General features: G+C 51.2%; 11 protein-coding genes across 11 annotated transcripts; 5 read left to right on the forward strand and 6 right to left on the reverse strand.

Moving 5' to 3' along the window:
• Positions 1-39: 39 nt before the first annotated feature.
• On the forward strand, positions 40-1,486 carry PV08_07907 (fumarylacetoacetase; the record flags this gene model as incomplete). Its single annotated transcript, XM_016382234.1, has 5 exons — positions 40-210; positions 263-451; positions 502-1,009; positions 1,064-1,206; positions 1,265-1,486. 5 exons carry the CDS (start codon positions 40-42, stop codon positions 1,484-1,486), a joined length of 1,233 nt encoding a protein of 410 aa, XP_016235336.1.
• A 527-nt stretch (positions 1,487-2,013) lies between these two features.
• On the reverse strand, positions 2,014-3,679 carry PV08_07908 (uncharacterized protein; the record flags this gene model as incomplete). The annotated part of the gene is made up of 5 exons (XM_016382235.1): positions 2,014-2,315; positions 2,383-2,591; positions 2,652-3,094; positions 3,146-3,613; positions 3,662-3,679. The coding sequence occupies 5 exons, from the start codon at positions 3,677-3,679 to the stop codon at positions 2,014-2,016; spliced, it is 1,440 nt and encodes a 479-aa protein (XP_016235337.1).
• Positions 3,680-4,333: 654 nt separating this feature from the next.
• Positions 4,334-4,885, forward strand: PV08_07909 (uncharacterized protein; the record flags this gene model as incomplete). Its single annotated transcript, XM_016382236.1, has 4 exons — positions 4,334-4,401; positions 4,448-4,520; positions 4,568-4,678; positions 4,739-4,885. The coding sequence occupies 4 exons, from the start codon at positions 4,334-4,336 to the stop codon at positions 4,883-4,885; spliced, it is 399 nt and encodes a 132-aa protein (XP_016235338.1).
• A 276-nt stretch (positions 4,886-5,161) lies between these two features.
• Positions 5,162-6,121, reverse strand: PV08_07910 (uncharacterized protein; the record flags this gene model as incomplete). Its single annotated transcript, XM_016382237.1, has 1 exon — positions 5,162-6,121. The coding sequence occupies one exon, from the start codon at positions 6,119-6,121 to the stop codon at positions 5,162-5,164; it is 960 nt and encodes a 319-aa protein (XP_016235339.1).
• Positions 6,122-6,929: 808 nt separating this feature from the next.
• Positions 6,930-7,970, reverse strand: PV08_07911 (uncharacterized protein; the record flags this gene model as incomplete). The annotated part of the gene is made up of 1 exon (XM_016382238.1): positions 6,930-7,970. One exon carries the CDS (start codon positions 7,968-7,970, stop codon positions 6,930-6,932), a length of 1,041 nt encoding a protein of 346 aa, XP_016235340.1.
• A 1,420-nt stretch (positions 7,971-9,390) lies between these two features.
• Positions 9,391-11,934, reverse strand: PV08_07912 (uncharacterized protein; the record flags this gene model as incomplete). The annotated part of the gene is made up of 2 exons (XM_016382239.1): positions 9,391-10,647; positions 10,699-11,934. The coding sequence occupies 2 exons, from the start codon at positions 11,932-11,934 to the stop codon at positions 9,391-9,393; spliced, it is 2,493 nt and encodes an 830-aa protein (XP_016235341.1).
• A 1,508-nt stretch (positions 11,935-13,442) lies between these two features.
• PV08_07913 (uncharacterized protein) lies at positions 13,443-14,656 on the forward strand (the record flags this gene model as incomplete). The annotated part of the gene is made up of 2 exons (XM_016382240.1): positions 13,443-14,144; positions 14,198-14,656. The coding sequence occupies 2 exons, from the start codon at positions 13,443-13,445 to the stop codon at positions 14,654-14,656; spliced, it is 1,161 nt and encodes a 386-aa protein (XP_016235342.1).
• Positions 14,657-16,059: 1,403 nt separating this feature from the next.
• Positions 16,060-17,118, forward strand: PV08_07914 (uncharacterized protein; the record flags this gene model as incomplete). Its single annotated transcript, XM_016382241.1, has 1 exon — positions 16,060-17,118. One exon carries the CDS (start codon positions 16,060-16,062, stop codon positions 17,116-17,118), a length of 1,059 nt encoding a protein of 352 aa, XP_016235343.1.
• A 673-nt stretch (positions 17,119-17,791) lies between these two features.
• On the reverse strand, positions 17,792-18,309 carry PV08_07915 (uncharacterized protein; the record flags this gene model as incomplete). Its single annotated transcript, XM_016382242.1, has 2 exons — positions 17,792-18,138; positions 18,195-18,309. The coding sequence occupies 2 exons, from the start codon at positions 18,307-18,309 to the stop codon at positions 17,792-17,794; spliced, it is 462 nt and encodes a 153-aa protein (XP_016235344.1).
• A 279-nt stretch (positions 18,310-18,588) lies between these two features.
• On the reverse strand, positions 18,589-18,771 carry PV08_07916 (uncharacterized protein; the record flags this gene model as incomplete). The annotated part of the gene is made up of 1 exon (XM_016382243.1): positions 18,589-18,771. The coding sequence occupies one exon, from the start codon at positions 18,769-18,771 to the stop codon at positions 18,589-18,591; it is 183 nt and encodes a 60-aa protein (XP_016235345.1).
• A 1,125-nt stretch (positions 18,772-19,896) lies between these two features.
• On the forward strand, positions 19,897-21,660 carry PV08_07917 (uncharacterized protein; the record flags this gene model as incomplete). The annotated part of the gene is made up of 3 exons (XM_016382244.1): positions 19,897-19,961; positions 20,008-20,802; positions 20,853-21,660. The coding sequence occupies 3 exons, from the start codon at positions 19,897-19,899 to the stop codon at positions 21,658-21,660; spliced, it is 1,668 nt and encodes a 555-aa protein (XP_016235346.1).
• Between the last annotated feature and the right edge of the window lie 1,589 nt (positions 21,661-23,249).

Raw genomic sequence — 23,249 nt, forward strand, 5'->3', positions numbered from 1 at the left:
GGGCCTCACTGAGCATCTGAATGCTCTAGGATCACGACTATGGCGGCTTACACCATCGCCAATCTCCCGTACGGCGTTATCACCACCAAGGACCACTCCTGCAAGAGATGTGCGGTCGCTTTCGAGGACTTTGCAATCGATATTGCTCAACTCCATCAGGACGGCTTTTTCAAAAATATCCCCGACTTGTCAAGTGACATTTTCGCTGCGGTTAGTCGACCATTCATCTCAGGCGAAAAAGTCATAATCTCACATCGAGCAGGGAAACTGGAATGCATTCGCGAGTCTTCCACCAGACGTCCGCAGGGCTTTCCGAACCAGATTGAGATCCGGCATAGAGACTGGTGATGTGCGCAGGGCATTTTTACCCTTTTCAGAGGTTAAAAATCATTTGCCTATGCGTACCGAGAACTTTTCCGACTTCTACTGCTCGCTCGAGCATCACAAAAATGTTCGTGAGCCCGACGGTGCTTTTCACCCTGCCTTTCTGACTTCCAAAAGTGCTCGGAGATCTTCAACCTCCCAATCAAGCCTAGTTGGTATGTTATCCCTTCTGTTTACAATGGTCGGACCTCGAGCTTGGTTGTATCTGGCACAGACTTCCACCGGCCATACGGCGTGTATGCGGGCTTCGGAAAATATGAAGGCGCCACCCTCGCCCCTGAATCCCATATGGACTTCGAGGTGGAAATGGGCGTCTGGCTCTCAAAACCTGTGCCCCGGAACCAAAGACTCAACATTGACGGCGCAAAAGATCACATCTTCGGCCTGACGCTCTTGAACGACTGGTCGGCGAGACAGATCCAAGGGTATGAAATGGCGCCGCTCGGCCCTTTCCACTCAAAGGGTACTGCAACTACTGTAAGCTCTTGGATTGTACCCATTGAAGCCCTTGAGGCTTCTAGCTGTGCTACCAAAACGAAGCAAGAGCCAGCGCCTCCTCCGCATCTAACCTGGCCTGAGGACAACACAGCGACCTTTGATATCGACATTACTCTGCAGCTTCTGAGTGGGTGTCAGCTTGTGGCTTCTGCTGGGATCAATGCTCACAACTCTTTCGCAGGAGACGGGAAATCTTATATGATCTGCGAGACCAATCTCAACGAGCTGCACTGGACCCCATTCCAACAGATCACGCATCTCGCCTCAGCCGGTGAGAGCGTCTTGGTGGGGGATGTCTTTGGTACCGGAACCATTTCTAGCCCAGTAGGTACTTCATTAGCAGCGACTTATGTCATGTGGCTGCTAACCATGGCGGCTGCAGCGAAGGAACGGCAACGGTGAGAAGACGGGGATCGGTTGTCTCATGGAACGTAGTCTGCCAAGTGCACGGCTCAGCTCGCTCCCCTCTGATCTTATTGACACATTCCTGAAAGATGGAGACGAGATCCTAATGCAAGCATGGGCAAGGGATAAGCACACTGGGGAAGTGATACTCGGATTTGGTGATTGTCGAGGCAAAGTCTTGCCCGCCATCGATCCATGAGTCGCCAATCTCAATAGATGGATGTACTCTTCAATTGTGACAATCTGGGGTAGAGATAGAGCTGAGAGGAGTGTTTCAGTACATGCGCTGGTCATCCAGCCATCGAAGCCTAGGGACTTTGCTTACGCCTATATACAGGTAGAGTCATAGCGCCCCCATCCTTTGAATGGGGAACCATCAACCTTTCATCCTACAAAGATGGACACCAATTGATGGGAGAGTTCTTGTCGGGGTTTCTTTTTTTGGATTTCTGGGCTTACGCATACTGTCATGTCCAGCAGCATGTTGATAGGTGTCATATAAATAGTATAACTTGGTTTTAGAGCTTTGACTGCTTGGGAACTAGAGCACCAGCAAACCCTAAAACCACAACATGGCCAATAAAATTCATGCGAACACAAAATTGTAAGGTGTGTTGCAAAGTTCCATCATGGAATGCTCTTTTTCAGGTAAGTAATCACAAATGAACTCCTAAGCGGACCCTTGTACTCTTCATATGGATCGGAAGCATCTACTGTGTCCCTTCTTTAGGCACATGCAGATTCCTTCGCCTGAGCAGATCTCGCGACCTTGATGTAGCCGGGCCTCAGCCTGGTGAAGATCTGATTGGGGTCATACTTCTTGCTAACCTCAAGGAGCGTCTTCAGGTTACTTTCTCCGTAGCTTGCAAACACATCTTGGTCCGAATCTGCGTAGTTGAGGTAGACGTAGCGGTGCAATCTCCCTGCGGAGCTGGCGGCGGCTTTTGCCTTGTCTCGGATGTCGTAGGCGATTTGAATGGCGAGCTCGTCGTCGCAGACTTCGGTCCAGGACCACAGGAGGCAAATGACTGTGTTAAGGAGAAGTGAGCCACTCCTTCCAACAGTGGAACGACGTAGGTTAGAATCATTGCTTACTATACAGCGGGCCATCCTTCTTGCTAACACCTAGCGTATGGCTACCTTCGTCATCTGGAAGCATCCGTGGCAGGAGGGGTTGAATGAGGAGGGCCGGCACAAAGTTCTTGACTTTGTCCTTGTGCTGTATAAGTGCCTCTCTGTAGATGGAGATCACCTTCAAAAGGATTTCGGCATCACCTGTAACGGAGAAGTTTAAGACTTTTGACCTGTTGGTGGTTTGTGAGCTGGAGACACCAGATTTGGCCAGCTAAGACTTTGAAGCTCACCTCAACCCATGTGGATTGTTTGCATTCAACTCGATGCATAAATCAGCAACTGAGCGGACTTTCGTGCTAGACTGGAAGGGTTGCAATCTGTTGAAACCCTCAAAGACGGGAGGATTGTCGGTCGTGGCGCCGTGAGACAAGACTGCGGTTGTGATGTACTTCTGCAATGGCTGTACATACGCCACAATAACGAAGGCCTCGGCATATATATCGGCGACCTCGGAGTCGAGGGCTTGATCGTGACAGAACTTGTCCAGCAGGGTGACTACTTGGTCTTCTCCAAAATACTGTTTCACTCCTCCCCAGATTTGCGTCTGTTCAAAGGCCACGAATTGAAACCTGGTCACCACACCGAAATTGGTGCCTGCGCCACGAAGAGCGAAGAAAAGATCAGGGTGTGACTCAGTCGTAACTTGGATGATCTCTCCTGAAGCAAGCACGACCTAGGTTTTCTGGTGTCAAAATGGTTATGGTTATTTCATTTTGGGCCATACCTCGTAGCTCTTCACGTTGTCACAGGCTAGACCATACCGATTTGCAGCAAAGGAGATTCCGCCCCCTAAAGTGAGACCTCCTACACCCACGGAAGAAATTCGCCCACCGGGGATGCTGAGCCCATGGTTGTTCAACGCCTCATAGACGGAGCCCCATTTAGCGCCTGCTCCAATCCAAGCCGACTTCCTGTCATCTGCAACTTCTGTCTTGTTGATTCGGGCCAAGTCGATAAGAAGGCCGCCTGAGATACTGGAGGCGCCGGCGAATACACCATGGCCGCCAGATTTTACAGCAAATGGCTGCTGGTGCTCCGTTGCCGTCTTAATGATGATTGAGACATCTTCGGCACTCTCAGGGAGGACATGGATTGCTGGAATTTGAGCACACGACTGAGCAGTGAAGTACTTCAATGTATCATCAGGTTTGAACACCTTGTCAGCACCAAATTGCTTGCTGAGAGAAGAGTACTAGTTCTAGATTAGCTCTGCATGGAATGGTGGGCGTGGATGAACTACGAGATCTGTTGAAGCCATGTTACTGTGAATACACAAGTCGGGTGAGTGCTCTTCTGCCTGTGTGGCTGTCGTACACCCTCTTTAGATTGTCCGGAGTGCGAAAAGAGAGTCGTCAAGCTTGGTGTGCATGTAAGTGTAGCTCCTTTAACGACTCTGGTGGAGGTATATACTTCTCGGTGCGTTCCACAACTCCTAGTCCGCCACCAACACCAACAGCTGTTTTGGTATGGCTGTTGCTCGCGCCATATCTTCTATGACCGAGTGCAAGAACGAGGGCACGGAGTTTAGGTGATCGCTTCCGCTAGATTATATCGCTGCCGAGTCTTGCTCGGTTCCGAGGTAGGTGGCCTTTCTCCTTGCAGTATGACAATAGCCACAATTCGTCTGCTCTACGAAGCCAAGTTTCTCCGGGGTAAGATTGCAACCGGGGCTGCCAGACCCCGCGGAGTTTCCACCAGCGTGGGATGCTGAAGCGGGGCGGACGTAAACCCGTCTTTCACGGATCTTGATCTCTTGGGTGCTGCCGAGATGTAGCATACCTACCGCCCGCGCTGGGATTCCTCTTTGGTATATAAGACCCCTAGCTTTCCCCGGTCCACCGATTGGGTGATTCCAATCAGACAGCGCCCTTGAAATCTTGACGCGTCATACCCTTGGACTCTAAACACCAAAATGGCCTGCTCCTTGAGAATCTTGGTCAGTAAACGTGACGAAATTACCGAGGATGAGTTTCATCGATAGTGAGTATAGCCATGGACATACTTGATGCTTTGCTAATATGGGTAGCTGGTCAGAAGAGCACCCTCGAGTGTGGCTGAACATTGAGATTGTCAAGAGAAAGGTGGTCACATATTCGCAGGTTGGTCCGGTGAACTGGCGTTGGTGGTAAGATGCTGATTACAGCAGTTTCATGTCGACAAGAAGTCCACCGCTGTCCTCACCGACTTCGGCGTCCAGGTTGGTAGCTGGGACGGGCTTGTCACTATTGCTGCCGAAACCTTTCAGGATCTGCTGAGTGTAAGGCCTAAAACTCTACTCCGTAAAAGGTCCGCTCTCACTAAGTGGATTTGAAAACAGGTCTTTGGTGACGAGGAATATCTTCGTGTTGTTGTACCTGACGAGGAGAAATTCCTCAAGCGGTCGACTGCTATAATGATGGTAGGAGAAGAGAAGCCTAAAAAGATGAATGGGACAGTGCTGGTAGACATCGGTACTAAGTCTTGAGTCCCAGTCTTGAAACGAAGCGGAAAGGGGACCCTAATGCTGTGGGAGTTGAGGATATTACCCGGGTGTAGGGTGGTGCGAATGAGGCTAACAACTTATACATTTCTCATTCAGTAACCGTCACACTAGGAGAGCTGCAGGAAGAGGGAACGCGTGGTCGCAAGAACGGTGTGACTCTGGTCCCCATAACCTCAGAGAGTGACCACTGATGTCTTATGCACAGAGGCACACAACTCCTACTTCATCGTTGATAGGACCGTTAGTCTTCAGACGACATCATTCCAGACCAAACCACTTCCTCGTTCTCTCAGTCGCAAAAGCTTCACGCAACACCTCCTCAACGCCCTTGGGGTGAATGTGAGGGAATCGGTCATTATCCCATGGCTTAGGCACAAGCGTCCCTTCTCTTCCTTGAATTAGCTTGTGACTCGCTGCCAGTTCAGCATCAATATCGCCTGCCCTCTTTGCTTGCGGTTCCTCTTCCTTGGCACTTTCGACGTCAAGATACGTGACCTCGTACTTTTTCCCAGTCACGCGCTCAAGGATCTCGAATATCTCGGCGTACGTCGGATTGCTTCCTGAGATGCGGTAGGTCCTCTGCTTACCCTTCGAGTCATCCGAGAGGGGCTCTTTCAAGGTCTCGACTAGGTATTTTGCACTGTCGGCGGCACCAATGAGACTTTGTCTCCCAGACGACCTCCCATAGATCCTTGCCTTCCTATTTTTGTTGTCAAAGCCAAAGTGAGAGATGACGGACCACTCTGTCAAGCGGCCGAGGACATATGCTGTCCAACTTAAATCTGCAACCTGAGTAGCTCTTAATGTAAGATGCTCTCGAGTTTCGACCTTGTACTTGTAGTAGCGCTGCGTCCAGTTCTCCCCGACAGTGAGATCGGCGCCGTATTCACTAGGGTAAAAGTGACGGACTCCCGCTTTTATGGCTGCGTCAATAATGGTCGGCTGCATGTACAGACCGTGGTTTCCGAGGAAAATCAAGACGCAGTCAAATCCTTTGTAGGGCTCGGGAGAAGCAAAGTTGGTAGACTCAACAATTTCAAATCCTGCTGCCTGTAGTTCTCTTAGGCGTGCCCTCTTAGATTCATCAGCGGGTCTCGAAGGGTCAACGAAGAATCCAACGCGACTAAAGTAGGTTGAATCCTTGATGAGCTCCTGGGCGACATAGTCACCGAAGCTGCCGACCCTCGTCGCGCCGATGAGGAGGATAGACTTAAACATTATACGTCGTGATAGAGCCTCTAAATTGCTCCTTGGATACTTGTTTATGTACGGCTAGTGGCGGAGATATAACTAGAAGACAGACTCTTCATATAAAGTACACCCGTGGCCTAACCCCCATGACATGTGCCGGAGGATACTAATCACTTCGGATGATGACAAAACAATCTAGAAGCGTTGGTTTACCGTAGTACACCCGAACGGCCTCGGATGATTCCACATGATCTCAAAATATGGTCCTAATCTAAGGTAGATGGCGTTATATTTTGATGTTGATTACTCATTAAACCCTCGTGGTCACGCCAGGATTCTTCTCTGCATTAATTGGTGTCGGTCGAATCTTAAGGCCAATACCATTTATCCGGCATCGGAGAAGGAAGTAAAATCTAGGCAATATGAGCCACTATCCGGAGCTGGGCAAAGAGGGCGGTGCGAAAAGCGATTAAGCTGTCCAGGACGTGCGTCAGCCTTCTGGTCCAGCTGCAAGATCAACCCCGGTGGCCTACCCAGCAATAAACTCCCCAACTTCCAGATACAACACGGAGTCCGGCTGCTGGTGTAGTCTGTTCTTTCTGTTCGCAGCGGTAGATGGTTGCTTTCGTAGAAACGCACAGAATAAAACCATTTCGTGTAGAGGCAGTATAGTTTTGGCTCGACTCATGGCAAATCCCACGAACCTCTTGGTGGTACGGAGTAGATCTCTTGCCATCCTGTAAGCCTTATCAAAACTAGACTCACAAGACGTGGCCAAAGTTTTGCTTTCTAGTTCCAAATCGGTCAGAGAAGGTCTCGTTGCTAGGTCTATCACCTATGCCCTCTCCCCCCCATATTCTTCCATCAGAACCCGCCAATCCAGCTCTTTTGGCTTCCATCCCAACTCAGCCAACTTGTCTGCGCGGGTTCTTTCACCGCACCCCCACATAATCGGCCCAAATGGATGAATCTTGGCTGCGGTGTCGATCGAGATGCTTTCGACTTCTCCCAATCGCAATCGTTGACTGACGGCGTCCGCCCTCTTCCTCAGACTCACATCTCCGGTCTGTACAAAGTAGTAACCCTCTTTGTTGATTCCGAGTCGTTGCCTTGCCTCGGGCCCGTTCAGGATGGCCTGCTCCAGGAGGAAAACCACCGCCGCACCCAAATCTCCGATAGAAACCCAGGACCACTCTATTGAGCCATCACCAATGACGAAGGCTCGGCCACGGCTCTTGGCCGTCGCGTAGTACATGGCTGAATTGCTCTCCTTTTTCAAATGGGCCTTGCCCTGGCCCCACAGCTGACCGGGCGACACCAGAATCGTGCCCACACCTCGAGCGAGACTGTGCTTGACGATTGCTTGATCGGTGCCCGCATGCATGCGATGACTGGGAAGGTCCAGAATGGCGTGTGCATCAGCAATGTCACTCCAGATCTTGCTGTCGCTCCTAGCTACGCCTGTGATGGGAATTGACAGATCAATCAGACTTCGTGGGCCGGTCAAGCTGATGAGGCGTGGCGTGGGTGTTTGAGTAGCCGTCGCGGATCCGGACGATAAAGCAAGTCCTTCGATCATGGCGCCCACGGCTTCCACATTGTCTCCTGCCGCGTGGATGACAAAGTCGGCGGACGCGGCCGTGGATGCGAGCAGGGAGAGCGAAGAAAGCGTGCCCATGACAGGGGTGAAATTGGGGTAGACTGCCTGGAGTTCTTTGGCGTCGGCTTCCTGTCGGACGAGCGCTTTGATGCGCACATCAGGATGCCTCTCGGAGAGCGTGGCTAAGATAGTGCCCCCAACGAAGCCGGTCACGCCGGTTAGGAACACGGTGTGCGCAGGCGAAGAGCTCGTAGTCTGGTGCTGAGGGGGGGTCATTTTGGATGCAGAGGAGAGGTGAGAACTCTTTTGATCAAAGACGAGGACAAGGGAGAGATATGTGAAGGATGAGAGTTTCTTGTGTAGTTTGCTGTGGAAACCCTCTTGCATCAGCGGCGTCCTGCATCGCCAGCGTAACGACAACGTACGACTATGTAGACTTCGTCGTTTACCAATTTGACGAGGCTCCAGTGTAACATCTGAAGACTGCTCAGGCCTATAAAACCCCCGATGGATTACCCTCTACGCCCTGTGATGTCGCGCTGGGGTGTAGTGTGAAGGTATGACTATGACTTGCCGAGTGGGCCTCCACCCGAGGAATCGGCTGCGCCATTTGCATAGGCCGACCTGAACCACGCGCCAAATCGGACTCAAGCATCCTAATGGCCGATACTGGGACCTTGGCAGAGACCCTTTGGGCGAGGGCTACCTATTTGTAGCTCTGACATGGGTACGCAGAAGCGTTATCGTCTTCGGCAGTGGTCTCGGTCTATTCATTTCACGTCTAGTGTGTCGCTGGGCCGGTCTGAAGCGTCTGTGCTCGGTGAAAAATGGATTTAGGTATGGCCGAGGCAGGCGCTTAAGGAGGCGTTGTCCGTATCGGCCCCAATGAAGTCTCGCTCTACGGCGTCGAGGCCTAGCAGCGTCTTGTACGGGCAAAAGACCAAGCCTCGCAAGGACGGCAGATGCTACTACGGCATCAGCACAAGGAAGTCAAGAACATCTTCACCATGACAGACCAGGAGACTCATTCGGGCCTTAAGCGTCGCTCGTGGCACAAGCATTGCCAAGCTCCAACTCCCCCATCATCCCGACATCGGCTTCAACATCCACCCTACATAGCCGTCCTCCTCTCATACATGACCGCGACGTCTAGCTATATACAGCATCCTCTGACCCGGCGGGGCATCGATCTTGTAATTCAAGTCCTTGGTCGGATTGATGGAGACATAGGCCACCGCTGGCGGAAGGTCAGTGGGAGGCACTGGTAGCCAACAGGGTGGTCGATAGTCTGATCACGCACGAGGGCTGAGGCTATGTTGGTGGTTTTGCAGCGGTAGACATTGCATCTAACGCGGTCTTCGAAGCTCTTCAACAGTACTATCACATTTTTCAACGATATAGGAGAACGAAGTGTCATTCACGGCGAGGAGGTCGTCGCTAGTTTTGCTAGGCATGGCTAGTCTGCGAGGAGAATGGAAACTGCAGAAGAAAAGCGCGATTCTGGGGACTGAAGTTTTGTTCCCTCCATTAATGTCCAAAGTACCCAAGAGCCTGAAGCCCGTATGGCCTATATCGGGTTCTGCATGTCATGCAGGAAATATCCTCGGCATGTGCGTCACCAGTGTGCACAAGAAAGGGCCCCATTAACTTCGGCAGCTCGAATGTGGACTTTCCCAGGATCAATGAAGCGTCAATTTCACACCCTGGCAGTGTCTCTGGAGATGCTCGAGAATCCGCGCATCAGCCGCAAGACCTCCTCGGTTGTCAAGGGCAGCCGTCCAGAGGGCCATTTTTCCAGCACCAGGTCGCCCACCAGATCAACGACCATGGCGGGCTCGTGGAGAGGAATCAGCCTGCCCGCCTTTCCCGTCAATACAGGGACACCACGTGGCGTCTTGAAAAACCTCAAGACGGCCGGACTTTCATCTCCGTCCATCACTACTGTCGTCGCGCTCGGATCAGCGGAGGTTGCTTGTCCTTTCCGCATCAGACCCCACAACCATAATATGACCGCGGCTTGATACAGGGCAATAGCATAAATGTCGACCAGAGTCTCTGGATCCAATAAATGGACCGCCTTGAAGATCTGTCCGGCATGCCACAGCGCCATCCGAGACTGCGGACTTTGGTACCAGCGCAGGACATACGGCATCGCACTTTGCGCGTCCTGTGCAGTTCGTCGTCCAGTATAGTCGGACAGGTCGTAGAATGATGCATTGAGATGCAGTGAGATTAGTTCTTGAATGATGGTTGTTCTTGGGCACAGACTGTGGGTGTCGCTGAGTTCGGCTTTGAGCTGGTCCAAAGTCGTACTGAGTTCCGAATATCTTGAGTTGATGACGAAGTCGTTGTCGTTCTGCGCTTTGGAGAGGATGGATTCCATCTGTCTGTACTCTTGAATCAACGCCCAGAACCCGGAGAAGACAATAAACGCGAGACTGTTCTCATCACAAAGGCCGTAAGACTCCTCCACAGCGTGTGGCTGGCGCAAGATGCTGCGCAGACAGAGGGCCTGCTCTTTACTGAGTACCACTTCCCGGGACAGAACTTCATGCCAGAGTGTGGGCGTATCTGCCTCCCAAAGTTTGGACGTTGCTGGTAGTGGCGTTTCGATCTCGGCATATGGAAACAGGACGTTGATCCTTCGTGAGATGGACACGTGTGCATCCATCGCCATGGCAAAATAGACAAGACGTTTTCTAGCTTCTGATTCGACCCATCGTAACCACTTTTCGCGCAGAGACAATCCTGCGACATCTAAAAACGCCTGCGGGGGTTGGTATAGTTCGGCTCGCAACATCTGGCCCCGGCGCAACATGGTCGTCCCTAGCATGGAATTGGCCTCGGCGGTCTCGATCTTGCGCGCCACACCGCTGTAGTAGCCGAGATAGAGCTGGATGTAGAACGCTTGAATGATTCCTAGATCTCGAAACGCTGTCGGTTCCTCCTCAAGCTTGAGGCTATGTCAGGCTGCGGGCCCACAAGTCGTTGTGCTTGGACTCACCCTTTGATTCACACTCATCCGCACAGCTTCCTGCACTGCATAACCAAATTTGCGAACCACGATGGAGGGCGACCACACCGAGCCATACGCCACGAGTGCACAGAGGAGCTCGGGACGCTGCTGGTTGATGGCAAAACTAGGGAGGTGGACAAAGGGCACAACTTGACGCTCTGTCATGTGAAGTAGCGCGTAATGAATGAGATTCTGCAAAGTCTCAAGGGAGGGAAACGACCCGATGATGCTGTCCAATGTCCTTCTTGGACTTGTTCTTAGAATCATGGTCAAAATCCGATCTCTCATGGCTCCGGACAAATCCTTTTTGAAAACAGACCGGAATCTTGACAACGCAGGTAGTCGTATTGGACTGACATGGATCGGTAGGATTAAATTCTGGTGTTCCATCACGCTGATACCGTCTTTATCCGGAGCCCAGCCATTTAGAGATGTCGACATTCGATAAACCTCCGAGCCAACACCCATAGTGGACGAGTCGGCGCTCCGATTCGAGGCCGGAGAAATAGGTACTGGAGCCTCCGCGGGGGAAACGTTGGAGTCATTAAGGAAAGAGAACTCAACCTCATCCAAGACCGGATTGAAGTCGAACGTAATGTACTCATCCAGGTCTGCAATGTTCATAGTGCCGCCGAGGACATCTGGGAGGATTCCATTCTGCAATTCAATCATGGCGTTTCCCTGGTGGGCGGTGACATGGGCCGATTGAGGATCCGCGGCGGCAATGCCATGATTTGAGTCCGGAGTGACTCCTTGTCTCATTGTTTGGTCAAGCTGATGGTCCTTCTCGGTCAGGGTTGCATCATTGCGGGCCCAAGGTTGGGCCCCTGATGCCGACCCAGCTTCGACGTCCATCACGTTCGAGTCTTGATCGTACTCGCAGAAGAGGTTCTTTTCCAGGCATCGCTTACAGGGCTTTTCGTCGGTACATTTCAGTTTACTAACAGCGCAGAGCCGACACGCTTGATGGACGCGGTGGCCGTTTCTTCGGGTCTGCCTGGGTTTCCCGTCACCGGTTGTTGGACTTAGGTCGTCCCACTCACTGTGAAGCAACATATGCCGTTTCACGAGATCTTGGCGGCCAAAGCCCTTGGAGCATATCGTGCAAACAAACGGTCGCTGTTTGGTGTGCCCGCGTACGTGGCGAACGAGATGGTCCACTCGAGTGTACTCGGCTTTGCACATGCCGCAATGATAGATTCCGACCGGGGTTTGGAGCGACATTTTCATTTAGCCTGGGACGTCGCCCAACGCACCGCCAGACAATGTCCGAATAATACTTGTCGGAGGTCGACACGCGCAGAAATACACTAGTTTTAACAATGTGCTCGTGTGCGTGACGTAACTCGAGCCCGCTGTGAAGCGATCGAGGCGATAGTCGTTAACCACATGGCGCGGTGGCAGTGAAGTTGCAGATCGATACAGGCATTCGAGTGGGAGCCAAGCCGGGAAAGCTGCCCTAAGTACGAGTACGCCTAACTGAATAAGTCTTGCACGAGTGCGCTTAAACCACCTCCGCAGGTCTGGTTCATTACTGATGACTGCAATGGAGGTCCCTGTTTACGCTTCATCGATGATGCGTGCGTATTTGGTACTGGCGTTGCAGAAGTCAACCTACGAGTGCCTCGACTGCGATGATGTGGTCGCCAAGTCGCACGGGCAATGGAAACTATTTGCACGTCGGATCATATTGATCTGGTCTCAGAAACGGGTCTCTGGTTAAGACATCGTCTCGTACATGTTAAGTGAGATTATTTGTTCTTACAACTATCCTTCTAAGGTGCCCTTGGCAACCCAGACAGGATTGCAGTCGGTGCCACATGGGGTGATCGAAGGTCGCAGGAGCCGCTTACGGGCTGGCCGTGGTGACTCTCTCTCAATGGAAGCGGGGTCGGGTGAAGTGGTCCACCTTCCCGAGGATCTTCCAGAGCGCAGAACTGTGGCTCGAGCAAGGGTGCTCCAATGGCCAGAACGGCCATCGCGTGCCCCACGGATTTTAGTTGTTTACACCTGCATCAAATCCGCAGAGGTCTCTCCAGGGCCCATGGCGGGCAGTCTCCAGGTCAGCCAGTGAAGTTGCTGTTCGACGCTGGCACCGTCCGACCAATGCATCATGGTTATGGAGCCTCTCGATGTCGGACAGTTCATGTGTGTCTGAATTGCCACAGACCAAGGACTCGTAGGCTTCGGCGAAGATGGAATTTGGGTTTGGTATCCTCAGCAGCTAAAACACGCCTGCTGAACTCATATAATTCTGCGCTACTTAGATGGTCCAGTCTTCGCCCCGCAAGCCTCAGTTCGAAGCCACTAGAACCGCCATAGAACGAGAGGCCACGTAAGGAGTCCATCCGCAGTCTGCACATCCGTCCGAAGGAGCGACTATAGGTGGTGAAGTGGGTGCCACTGCTTTCCACATTTCCAGATCGTCGTCAATATGACCCTTTTATTGCAGCTGCTAACATACAATACATCTTCAGCTCATTCAGTTTAGAGGTTCACGCCCTCTACTCCTTGTAATCTCATCCGATCTGAGAAAAATTCTCAAAGGACACCCAGCCTGCAGCTTTGGCTTTCAAAGTACTTCGAAGGGTGCCGGACTTTCTGCTCTTTTTAGTCAATCCTACTCCGAAATAAAGTTGTAACCCGTCAGAGACGAACGAAACCAAGCACTTGATGGGAACTGCCTCCACATGATCAAACCCTAACGGCCACGTCGTCTAAAGTAATCATGAATGTCGATTCCCCCAACCCTCACGGCAACGGATTCACAGAAGCTTGCCGACTTGCCCAACGAAGTGATTGGTCAGATTTTCGAGTGCCTTATACCTCGGCGCTCGACCCCGAATCCTTTTAAATACCGCAAAATCAAGAGCACAAGACGAGCAGTAAAAGTTGATGACTGGGACAAGTTCATATTTATCTCCGGAAATGAGCCGTGTACGCATGACATTGTCTACATTCGCTTCTCCGGGATTAGAGTCGCTAGAGCTCCCCGAAGAGCCGTGTTCAGCGTCCTTGCGCAGCCTTCCCACGCCAGGACGATATCAATAACCAGCTTTGCCAATTTTGCTGCCACCTGTCGGCGCTTTAGCAGCCGGGCCCGAGAGCTCTACACACGGCGAAGTTTCATTTTGACTGTCAGTAACCATGGTGTTGTCTTCGAGGGGCTTCGAAATGCTTTCCCGCTGCAGACTTTCGCGGTCTTGCCCGAGGCACTAGGCTCAGTTGAACCAACTTGGGCGATGGTCGATCCTCTCAGCAAGCGTATCACCAAAGTGCCGAGGAACACCATCCCTGGTAATGTTGCATTTCGCCGCTTTTCTGCCGTCTTCAAAGACTTGCACACACTACGCATACACACTGATATTGATATGGAACAAGGACAGAACAAGAAAACTGCCATCTTCTTAAGCCAGATCGGAGGTTTTCTCCTCGTAAGATTTCTCTATCAACCCTTGATGTCAACGTGAACTTAGGTTTTCACGAGTACACCCGTATTGACGGTGCAGCAATCTCTGGAGGGCTGTACCGCATCCCGTCAAGCCTGAGATCATCGGTTCGCAGTACAAAGGGACAGCCTGCCACTGTCGCCGAAGCTTGTTTGCTCGAAGTTTCTACTGCGTTGGGAGCGTTTATGACTTGCTTGCAACAATTCCTCAACAAACACAACGCCAGGCGGAATATGCATCCCACTATCTTGGACACGCAGCCTTTGAAGTTGAAAATCTCGGTTGATGCAGACGGCAAAGACGGAATGCTCTGGGGTGCAAAGGTTGTCACGGACTCATGGGGAAGAACCATCACCGCTACTTGCGACTTCGGAAGTTTTGAAGGTTTTTGCGAAGGCCTTCAACACCGGCTTTTCGACTCAAGTGCGACTTTGCCGAATCAATTTCCTGACCTTAATCGCTACGTCTGCCAACTGGGTCTGCCTCTGCCTTCCTAATCGGAAGAGCGTCAGGGAACATCGGACCGGAGCGCTGCATAAGAACGTAAAACAACATCAAAGATTCGGGCGAAGTTGGTGGTAGAAGATCTAAAGGCGGAGGGTTGGGCAAATGGCATCACCGAGGATTAACATGCCGCTGTGAGATGTAGCTCGAGAGTCACTCTTATCTCGCATTCTTCTCTCACGCTTTGAGTCTAGTTACGACAACTCTGTACACGTACTACACAAGACCTCGTGCCGACCTGAGAGCTGCATAGTATTTCCTAGTGCTCGACGTTCATTCTGGTCCAGACGGATCCGAACACGGTTCCCGACGGATTTGGTGATGCACACGTGCCTCTTCATTGACCTATGGCTGTACCTGGATCATAACTCAAAGGTCTACGTAGGCGTCCGTTGGCTCAGATCCGGCGTGACATCTCACGCCAAGCACGACCTCCCCTCGTCCCGGGCATGTACGGTAGCTGAGGACAAAGAATCACGTCTTGCACCCTGCTGCGGATGGGAAAACCTCTCAGAAAGAGTACGAAGCTCAATCCCTGGAAAGAAGTTCCGATAAGCCTGGAGGTTAGGCGAACAGATCAGTCTACTAACGTGGAAAGCTACATGGGCCAGTCATGAACTCCAGCTGAGATTGTGATGACCATCCTGGGTTAGAATATGGTCGAAGTTCCTCTTATTTGTTGACAGCACTTTCGCCACCTATGCTCTTCCCGTAACACTGGACTTATGCCCATCAGATCGACCTTAAGCCTAAAGATCAAATCCCGGAAATGGCGTGGAAATCTGGCTAGTCACTGTTTGGGTTTATAACGCGCCGGAAGATAAGCGCGAAGTATCATTTATTCTGAGTGTGGTGTCCGCAAACTTATTCCGCCATTATCAAGCAGCGTCGATATTGATTTGCGCAGAACAAAATTTTAACCTATGTCTTTTTCCACAGTCTCAACAGTGGCCCATCCGCACTGTTTACAGGATCCTGGATTAGTGGTTCCGCGTCCTGAATCTCTCGAGAAAACCTGTCGCATACAGGATCCTTACCAAATTCACTTCGCCATTTCGGAGCCCCTGAGCAATATCACCGGAACTAGTTGGCGCCACAGGCCGTCATGCTGTGAGATAGACACCGGTGCCAGAGAATCCTCACCTTCTGGTAAACTCCGACGTAGCGATAATCTCTTTCGCTTCATAGGCAGCAGTGCCTGCGTATGAACGGATTTAGCTTGCCTAAAGTCCGAGATGTAAACGATGCTTGCATGAGGCTCTTCGAGACCACGATAGCCCGAGGCTTGGTCGGTCATACAAAAGTTAAGTCCCTTGCTCGTGAATTGAGTCTTCACCCTCCCATCTATATCCCACTTCCTAGCAGCCTAGCAGGACGGCAGGCTCAACACATCAACATGGCGTCTCTGAAACATGTCTTCGACAGGTCCACGACCGGCACATCGGTCGCAGAGATCTTCTCTTCAGCCATCAAAGGCAAAACCATTCTGATCACTGGAATCAATAAGGGTGGTCTTGGTGGCAAGATGGTCGAAATCCTCAGTGTCCATTCCCCAAAAACGCTTATCTTGGCAAGTCGCACGCCGTCGAAGATCCAAGAGATTATCGACACTTGGAAGGCAGGCTCGCCAAACACGACATACATTCCTGTGGCACTGGATCTTGGATCGCAAAAGTCCTGCCGGGAAGCCGCCTCCTCGATCTTGTCCAACACCCAAATTCAGCAGATCGATCTTGTTTTCAACAATGCTGCGGTCATGAGCCTTCCGCAGCGCGAGTTTAGTCCCGAAAACATTGAAAGGCAATTTGCGACAAATCACATTGGGCATTTCCTTTTCACAAACCTGATCATGCCGAAAATCATTACAGCTGCGAAGGCAAGCCCCAAAGGCACAACACGGATCGTCAATGTCTCGTCCCGAGGTGTCGTGTACAGCCCTGTTCGTTTCACAGATATCAACTTCGACAAGGTCAACGAAACCCTCCCTGAAGCTGAGCAGCCTGCATACGAGGCGCTTGCTTCAACCGGCAGACATGTTGATAAAAAGGATCGTTACAGCCCTGAGGTGGCTTACGGGCAGTCTAAGACAGCTAACGTTCTATTCTCCTTAGCGCTCACATCCAAGCTCTACGAGAAGTATGGTATACTCAGCTTCGGCCTCCACCCAGGGGCAATAATGACTGAATTGGCCCGCCATATGGACCCGGAGAAGTTCGCGGCTGTGGCGGAGAGATTCAAGAATATGTTTGTGTCGGTGGATCAAGGATGTGCCACGTCTTTAAGAGCTGGATTGGACGACAGCCTGGATCCAGCAGATTTTAAGGGCGATGGGAAGGGAATCTTTCTAGCTGATGCCGAAATTGCGGATGCCCCTGCATGGGCGCATGATCCAAAGCTTGCAGCGCGGCTTTGGGATGTTAGTGAGAATCTAGTGGGACAGAAGTTTGAATTCTAAGATAATTCGATAGTGCGAGAAGTTGAAAATCAAGCAAGGGAAATACCTTTATAAAATGCAGGGCTGAAAGCAAGAATTATCCCGGAACAAAAGTCCGTGGTTCTGGGATATAACATCACCTAGAATTGAGAGCGGTGATGGGGAAGTCAGAGTTCGCCTGCTTTCATCTGCGATTTTGAGTCGCGTTACGGGATCAGAGCACTGCTTTGCACCGTACTGCGTCAATCAAGGCAACCCCAGTAGCATATTCCTTACAAACACCTACCATACATCATGCGGCCATCATCACTTCTACGTCTTACTTGGAACCTCCAACCTCTAGGACTGCCTCTCTGTCCTGCACGAATATCTCTCCGAACGCTCTCTACGAGCCCGCGCCGGTTTTCTGGGGACCAAAACCCGAAAGAGCATCCTAATCTTGAGTACTTCATAGGGATTGGCTCACGGGATTGTCGAGTTCAGCATTGAATGCTTTGGGTCTTCTAACTTAATCTCTCTCCATCGAACAGTGCCTGATCCCCAACAATTTACTTGTGGCCCGCCACGTCCCGTTCTCTCGTGGCAAATCTCCAGACGTGGCAACAGTTCTCCAGCGATCGTGCCCGGTGACTTCCTCAAGGTGATTTTCCTCGCCGTTTAGAACCATTACTTCATGCTTGAGATGGAAAGCAGATTAGGGCTGCGTTCCATAGGCGAGATCTAAGATGGACTGTGAGAGCCGATCCGCTGTCACGCGGACATCAGGGTCCGCGTTGGGGCCAGCCACGGCGTGGAAACGGCAGAAGAATGAGTTGTCAATGGCGTGACAAGCGTGGCCTTTCTGCGGGCTCACATCGAACGTGTCGACCTGCTTGAATCTATAGACGCTGACGGGCGTGGAATTTTTCGACGAGGCCTCCGCGAAAATGTACGGCAAGCTTCTAAAGGCGCCGTCCGTGGCCCTGGCTATGAGGCCTTTCAGGTATTTCTCGACTGGGGGGTTGCTGGACATGCCGTACGCGTCTGCGATGTCGTTGGTGACTTGTGGGTCCGTGAATGAGGACTCGACGTGGTCTTCGAATTGCTGGGGCGTCCACGCTCGCCATTCCTCTCAGGGTTCAAAGAGGGCTGCTTCGTCTCGAATGGCGCCTGCCATAACGCCTTTGACCCAATGATCGAAAGGAGCAGCGCCCGTGACAGGCCTTTTGCCATCATGGTAGACAAACCACTAGTCGTCCCAGCAAGGCGTGGAAAACCGTGGTAGTAACGATTGTACCACTTCTATCAAGTCCATCTTGCGCAAGGCCATCGGTTTTTCTTCGGCAGATGCTTCAGCCGCGACTCCGATGTTGGCCACAAGCCCATCAAAGGTTTCCTGCACCTCTTCTGGGTCGGGAAGTCGAGATTAGGACCCGACAGTATGATGCCCCTTTGACAGACCGGGACGTCCGATCTAAGATGGGCAAGTACGCCCCATCCGCCCGCGGACTCTCAAGCTATCATAACATTCGCTGGGCCACCACCAACACCCTGGATATGCTGCTGTACCCAGAGTAGTGCTACTCTTTGGTCGTGCATGGCAAGGCTTGCGAAAGGGGTTTCACCATCCACGTCAACTTCAGCTCTTAGCTCTTTCGAAGTCAGAAAGCCAAAGAAGCCCAGGCGATAGTTCATCGCCACGAATATGACAGGTTTCCCTGTCGCGGCAGAATGCTGGACGAGATAATTCCCGTCATATTCTGAGTTCCCATCATTGAAGACAAAGCCGCCTCCATGAATCCAGACGACAACGTGCAGCGGGCCGCAACCACCTTGAGGCACGTAGATAGTCACTCATAGACACCCAAACTCGTCCAGCGGATCTCCTTGGCTGTCCGGAATGCCCTCGTACAGATGTGCCCGTTGGTCCCTGGTGATCGAGAACTGTGGGTATCGGAGCCCTTTCCGGGTTGCATCGAGAACGCCTTCAGGCTGGCCGAGGTCGATGGCTTTCACCTGGCGATATCTCGCTGGGATTGTGGCATATTGGATCCGCAGGTAATCTGCAACCTGCGTGTCTGGGTTTACAACGCCCTGGACTTTCAAGCCGCCCACCTGAATTGAAGCATTCTCTTTCGCTGCAGATAGATATATCGCCCATTTTCAAGTGGTGCAGGCACTGATTAGCTAAAAGCACGACAGAAGGCGCTATTAGAGATGGGCCTGCGAGGAACGGGGACTAGACCTTCGGTGAATTTAGGGGAGTTGGAGCATCGCCAAGTCCAGGGAGGCAAGCCCCGATGAACCTCGACGCTCAGCAAGGAGTTGGACGACCCGAGCCTTCTCCGCTGAAAGTCCCTGCGGGGGTTTATGTGCGTAGGCAATTCGCATCTTATGTCGTTTCGAGTCCATTGGGCGTTGGTATCATAATTCAGCGACGAACTTCTCAAATAGCGTCCACTCTTCTCTGTTGATTACCCAAATTGACCGTAGAAGGTATCATTGATGGTACAAGAATTCAGCTACTGTATAAAACTAGATTGCCAATAATCACACAAGATCGGCATGAGGTCAAGTCTGAAAGTACCAGGGATTCAGCTGCTATTATCGGCTGCTTGGACGAACACGGCAACTTCCCGATACGAGGAATTTGGTCATCAGAGGTTGACAAATATGATGACCAAGCGAACCCCTCAACCAAGGCAGCCTTGGAGAACAGCTGGGGTACTAGTCATCAATGTGTACCTACGATTCCTCCCATCTTCCTTGAGCAGTCGACCTAGATCTCAAAGATACAGTCATCAAATCAGCTGGAACATCATGGCATCAAGGTCCCCAGCCAAAGTCCCGTCACCAGATTCGCGCCAAAGCGCCGCGGCGCAGAGGTGCGTCAAAAGACAGAACCCCACAATCCAAGCTCACGGGTAGCAGACGCGCGAGAAATCGAATCTCACAGAGATTATTCAGAGAGCGCAAGTCTCTTTATGTCCAGCAGCTGGAGTCACGATTGGCAGATGCGTCACGGAGTGATGACAGCCGGCTCCAAGCAGCACAGTCTGAGAATAAAATGCTACGGAATGCATTGCTCTCGGCACGAAAACGAGTTCTCGGACTGAGCACAGCACTTTCAAACGTGGCAGATTCCATTGGTGCAAGTTTGCGATTAGGACCGCCCTATGATTTAGAGTCGACGCTCCCGAACCTGGACGGGAGCGGCGAATCCGAACTGTTGCAAGAAAATCGACATGAAGCACCGAGCTTTGGGAGGTTGAATGAAATCAGAGCAGATGATGAACCCGAGGCCGTAGCGGCTATCCCGTCTGGGAACAAAGTCAATGTTTCCACCCCTGATACATATTGCCTTGAAAATGGTGAGGCCCAAAGATCCGACATAGATAATCTCAACTGGCTGCTGGGGGCCAAAAGCCCCTTCCCTATGGCCGGTGAAAATGTCGCTTCAACAAGAAGTATGGCGACAGATGCCTTCGACGAGGTCTTCAGAGCAACTCACACACTACGTGCTGGCAACAGTTTTGATTTTTTTGAACCAGAAATTGGGGATCTCAACCGAACCCACACATATATTCTGTCTCAAACAGGCACATTTTCACCACCTGGAAACGCCAATTTCTCTTCTGTATTCTCCAGCCATCTCGCTGCATGTGAATACTTTATCAAACAAAGCAAAGCGTACAAGCTTCGGCACCGAGACGGAGGAAGTGAAATGTGAGTGCTCGCACAGGGACCAGATGAGCTCCGTCGCTGACCTCCCGCAGCCTTTCGAAACTAGTATCAAACATGGTTTCTATGTTTGTGAATACTGCCTGGCCGGAAATGCGGGTCTGGTGGGCATACATGACTGCTTCTGCTTCCGTCGAAAGAATTATCCGTTGGCGGCTGGAACCGTGCTCAGAAAGTTATCTGGCATTATTCCCTTGCCACCGACCTACCGCCATGCAGCTATGCTCTGTGTACCCGTCAATAATCGATTGGGTTTTCTTCCCATCAATCAGAGACAAGCTGATTGAAGTCTATTCTCACAGTTGGATGCTTGATGAGATAATATGCGAGATGTCTGCGGCTCTCGTGGTTGAATCGGAGCTTTCTGGTATACTGCTCGGACAACGAGAAGGGCTACCTCGTCAGGGGTACTTCCGAATCTGGGACCTTGTACAAACAATCTCTAGAGATGAGCGAGAGACCAGATTTGGCCTCATGCCTTACACAGCACCCGATGAAGGCTTCGGCCACATACAGGAATGGGCTGCTGATTCTGAAAGTCCGTACCATATTGATCAAGATGACGACGAAGAGCAATGGACACCGATGCTGCTGGAAGATATTTTTCTGTCCAAGAAAGCTGCCTTGAAACTCTTCAAGTTGCTTCGAATGAATGACCGGCAACGGGTGAAGCTGGACCCCGTCTTCGCAGTCACGTATCCTGCGATCTGTCAGGATCATAGCATCTTCGCCAAGGGTTTAGACTGCACCAAGAAGAGTGGCGAGAAAGTGTCTCTACCGAGGCCACTCACAAGGGAAGTTATATTGAACTACAAAATGATGCTGTGGAGAGGATCTACCTAATCATCTGTGGTGACAAATCATCAACATTGAAAACCACGCTCAATGTCTCTGAGTAATTATGAGACGGCCATGCGTAGAACTGATACAGCTGATTTCTCTCCTTTCCGAACTCCAGTCCGAGAGCAGGTGCTAGTTTTAGGATGTGACTATGCTCGTTTGACTGCTCGAAGCTGATGTGTTATTACTCTTGAGGGTTACACCAGTCAGAGACATCCAATTAGTCCGCATCAAAACTTTCGGGCGTTAATTGTTCTTCTGAGTTTCGTCACCATCGCTGGGCAACATGCGAATCCGACGTAGTGAACCTAACCCCCGACGCAAGTGTGCAACTTATCCTTCAATTCACTAAACACTCACTATGTTTGGCTATATCATTGACCTTATGTTGAAAGATATGGCCTCGGCGACGGCCGATGGATTCCGGCAGTGCTCGATGACCTCCTGGCAGTCCCCGATGCGACAGAGGGAGGTCCTGCAACTAGGAGGAAAATAGACGCTCTCTTTGCCATATAAATACCCCAAAGGACCCGAGTGTTAGGACCTTACTGAGAATAGCGCTAGGGGTAGCGATTGATACAATGTAGTCTATTGGACAGTCCGCTGTAACAACGACTCATCGCTTGAGGAGCGAAGAAGTCGTCTCTACCTCAATCAGGAGGGGAAGGCTCCTTGTAAGCTTCCCCTCTAGTGGGAGGTGCACTTCCTGCTATGCTAGATGGTAGTCTTCCTTGCCTCGTCCTTTCCTAACAGGGTCGATGGAAATAGCCTGCGATTCGGGTGGGGATCTAGTGGCTTGTGGCACTGAGCTCCTAGTGATAGGGGTCAGACTCGTCAATACAACCCATTTGACCCCCGACTATTGCCTACCCCTCTGTCACGAGACGCTGTGATTGGCTAGAATAGCCAGATCCTCAGCACCTCGGTGAATAAAGGATCCAATAAGGAGGCGTGTCACTCGACTATGTCGAGTGTACACTTCCAAGGCGGTGAGAGGATACAAGAGGAGATCCCCTCCCGAAATAGGCGGAGACGACTTCCTCGCTCTTCAAGCGATGAGTCGTTGTTACATAGGACTGTTCAATAGACTACATTGCATCAACTACCTCTCCGCAGGGCTATACACCGTGAAGGTCCTGACACCCTCGCTGTTGCAGGACAGAAAGCATGTATTATTATCGTCCTTCTACTTCCTGAGGAAGTAGAAATATATATACATCAAAGTAACATACTAGAAGCTTCCTTACAATTACCAAGCATGCGGAATCATTCCATAAGGCTTTTGTCAGTGTCTTGATAGTCGGTTGAGCCTCATCACAACATTCCTTCTCAACATCGTTATACGGTATCTTGGTAAGACGATGCTGGACTTAGTTCAACAGACTGGGCCTCGGTAAAACCACCTAAGACCTTTACAAGGACAAAAAAACGTGGAAAGAGCGCCCTTTGTCATATTGCGACTTCTTTTTCATATCGGGCTAATGGATCTCACGATCCATGCCTATGAGGTGTACGAGGTTCATCAGCTCAATGAGACTGAGTTGTTTAGCCCACGATCCATGAACAGGAAGTGGATGGTGACCCAGAAGCGG

Source organism: Exophiala spinifera (assembly GCF_000836115.1).
Source record: "Exophiala spinifera strain CBS 89968 unplaced genomic scaffold supercont1.5, whole genome shotgun sequence".
Taxonomy (NCBI): domain Eukaryota; kingdom Fungi; phylum Ascomycota; class Eurotiomycetes; order Chaetothyriales; family Herpotrichiellaceae; genus Exophiala; species Exophiala spinifera.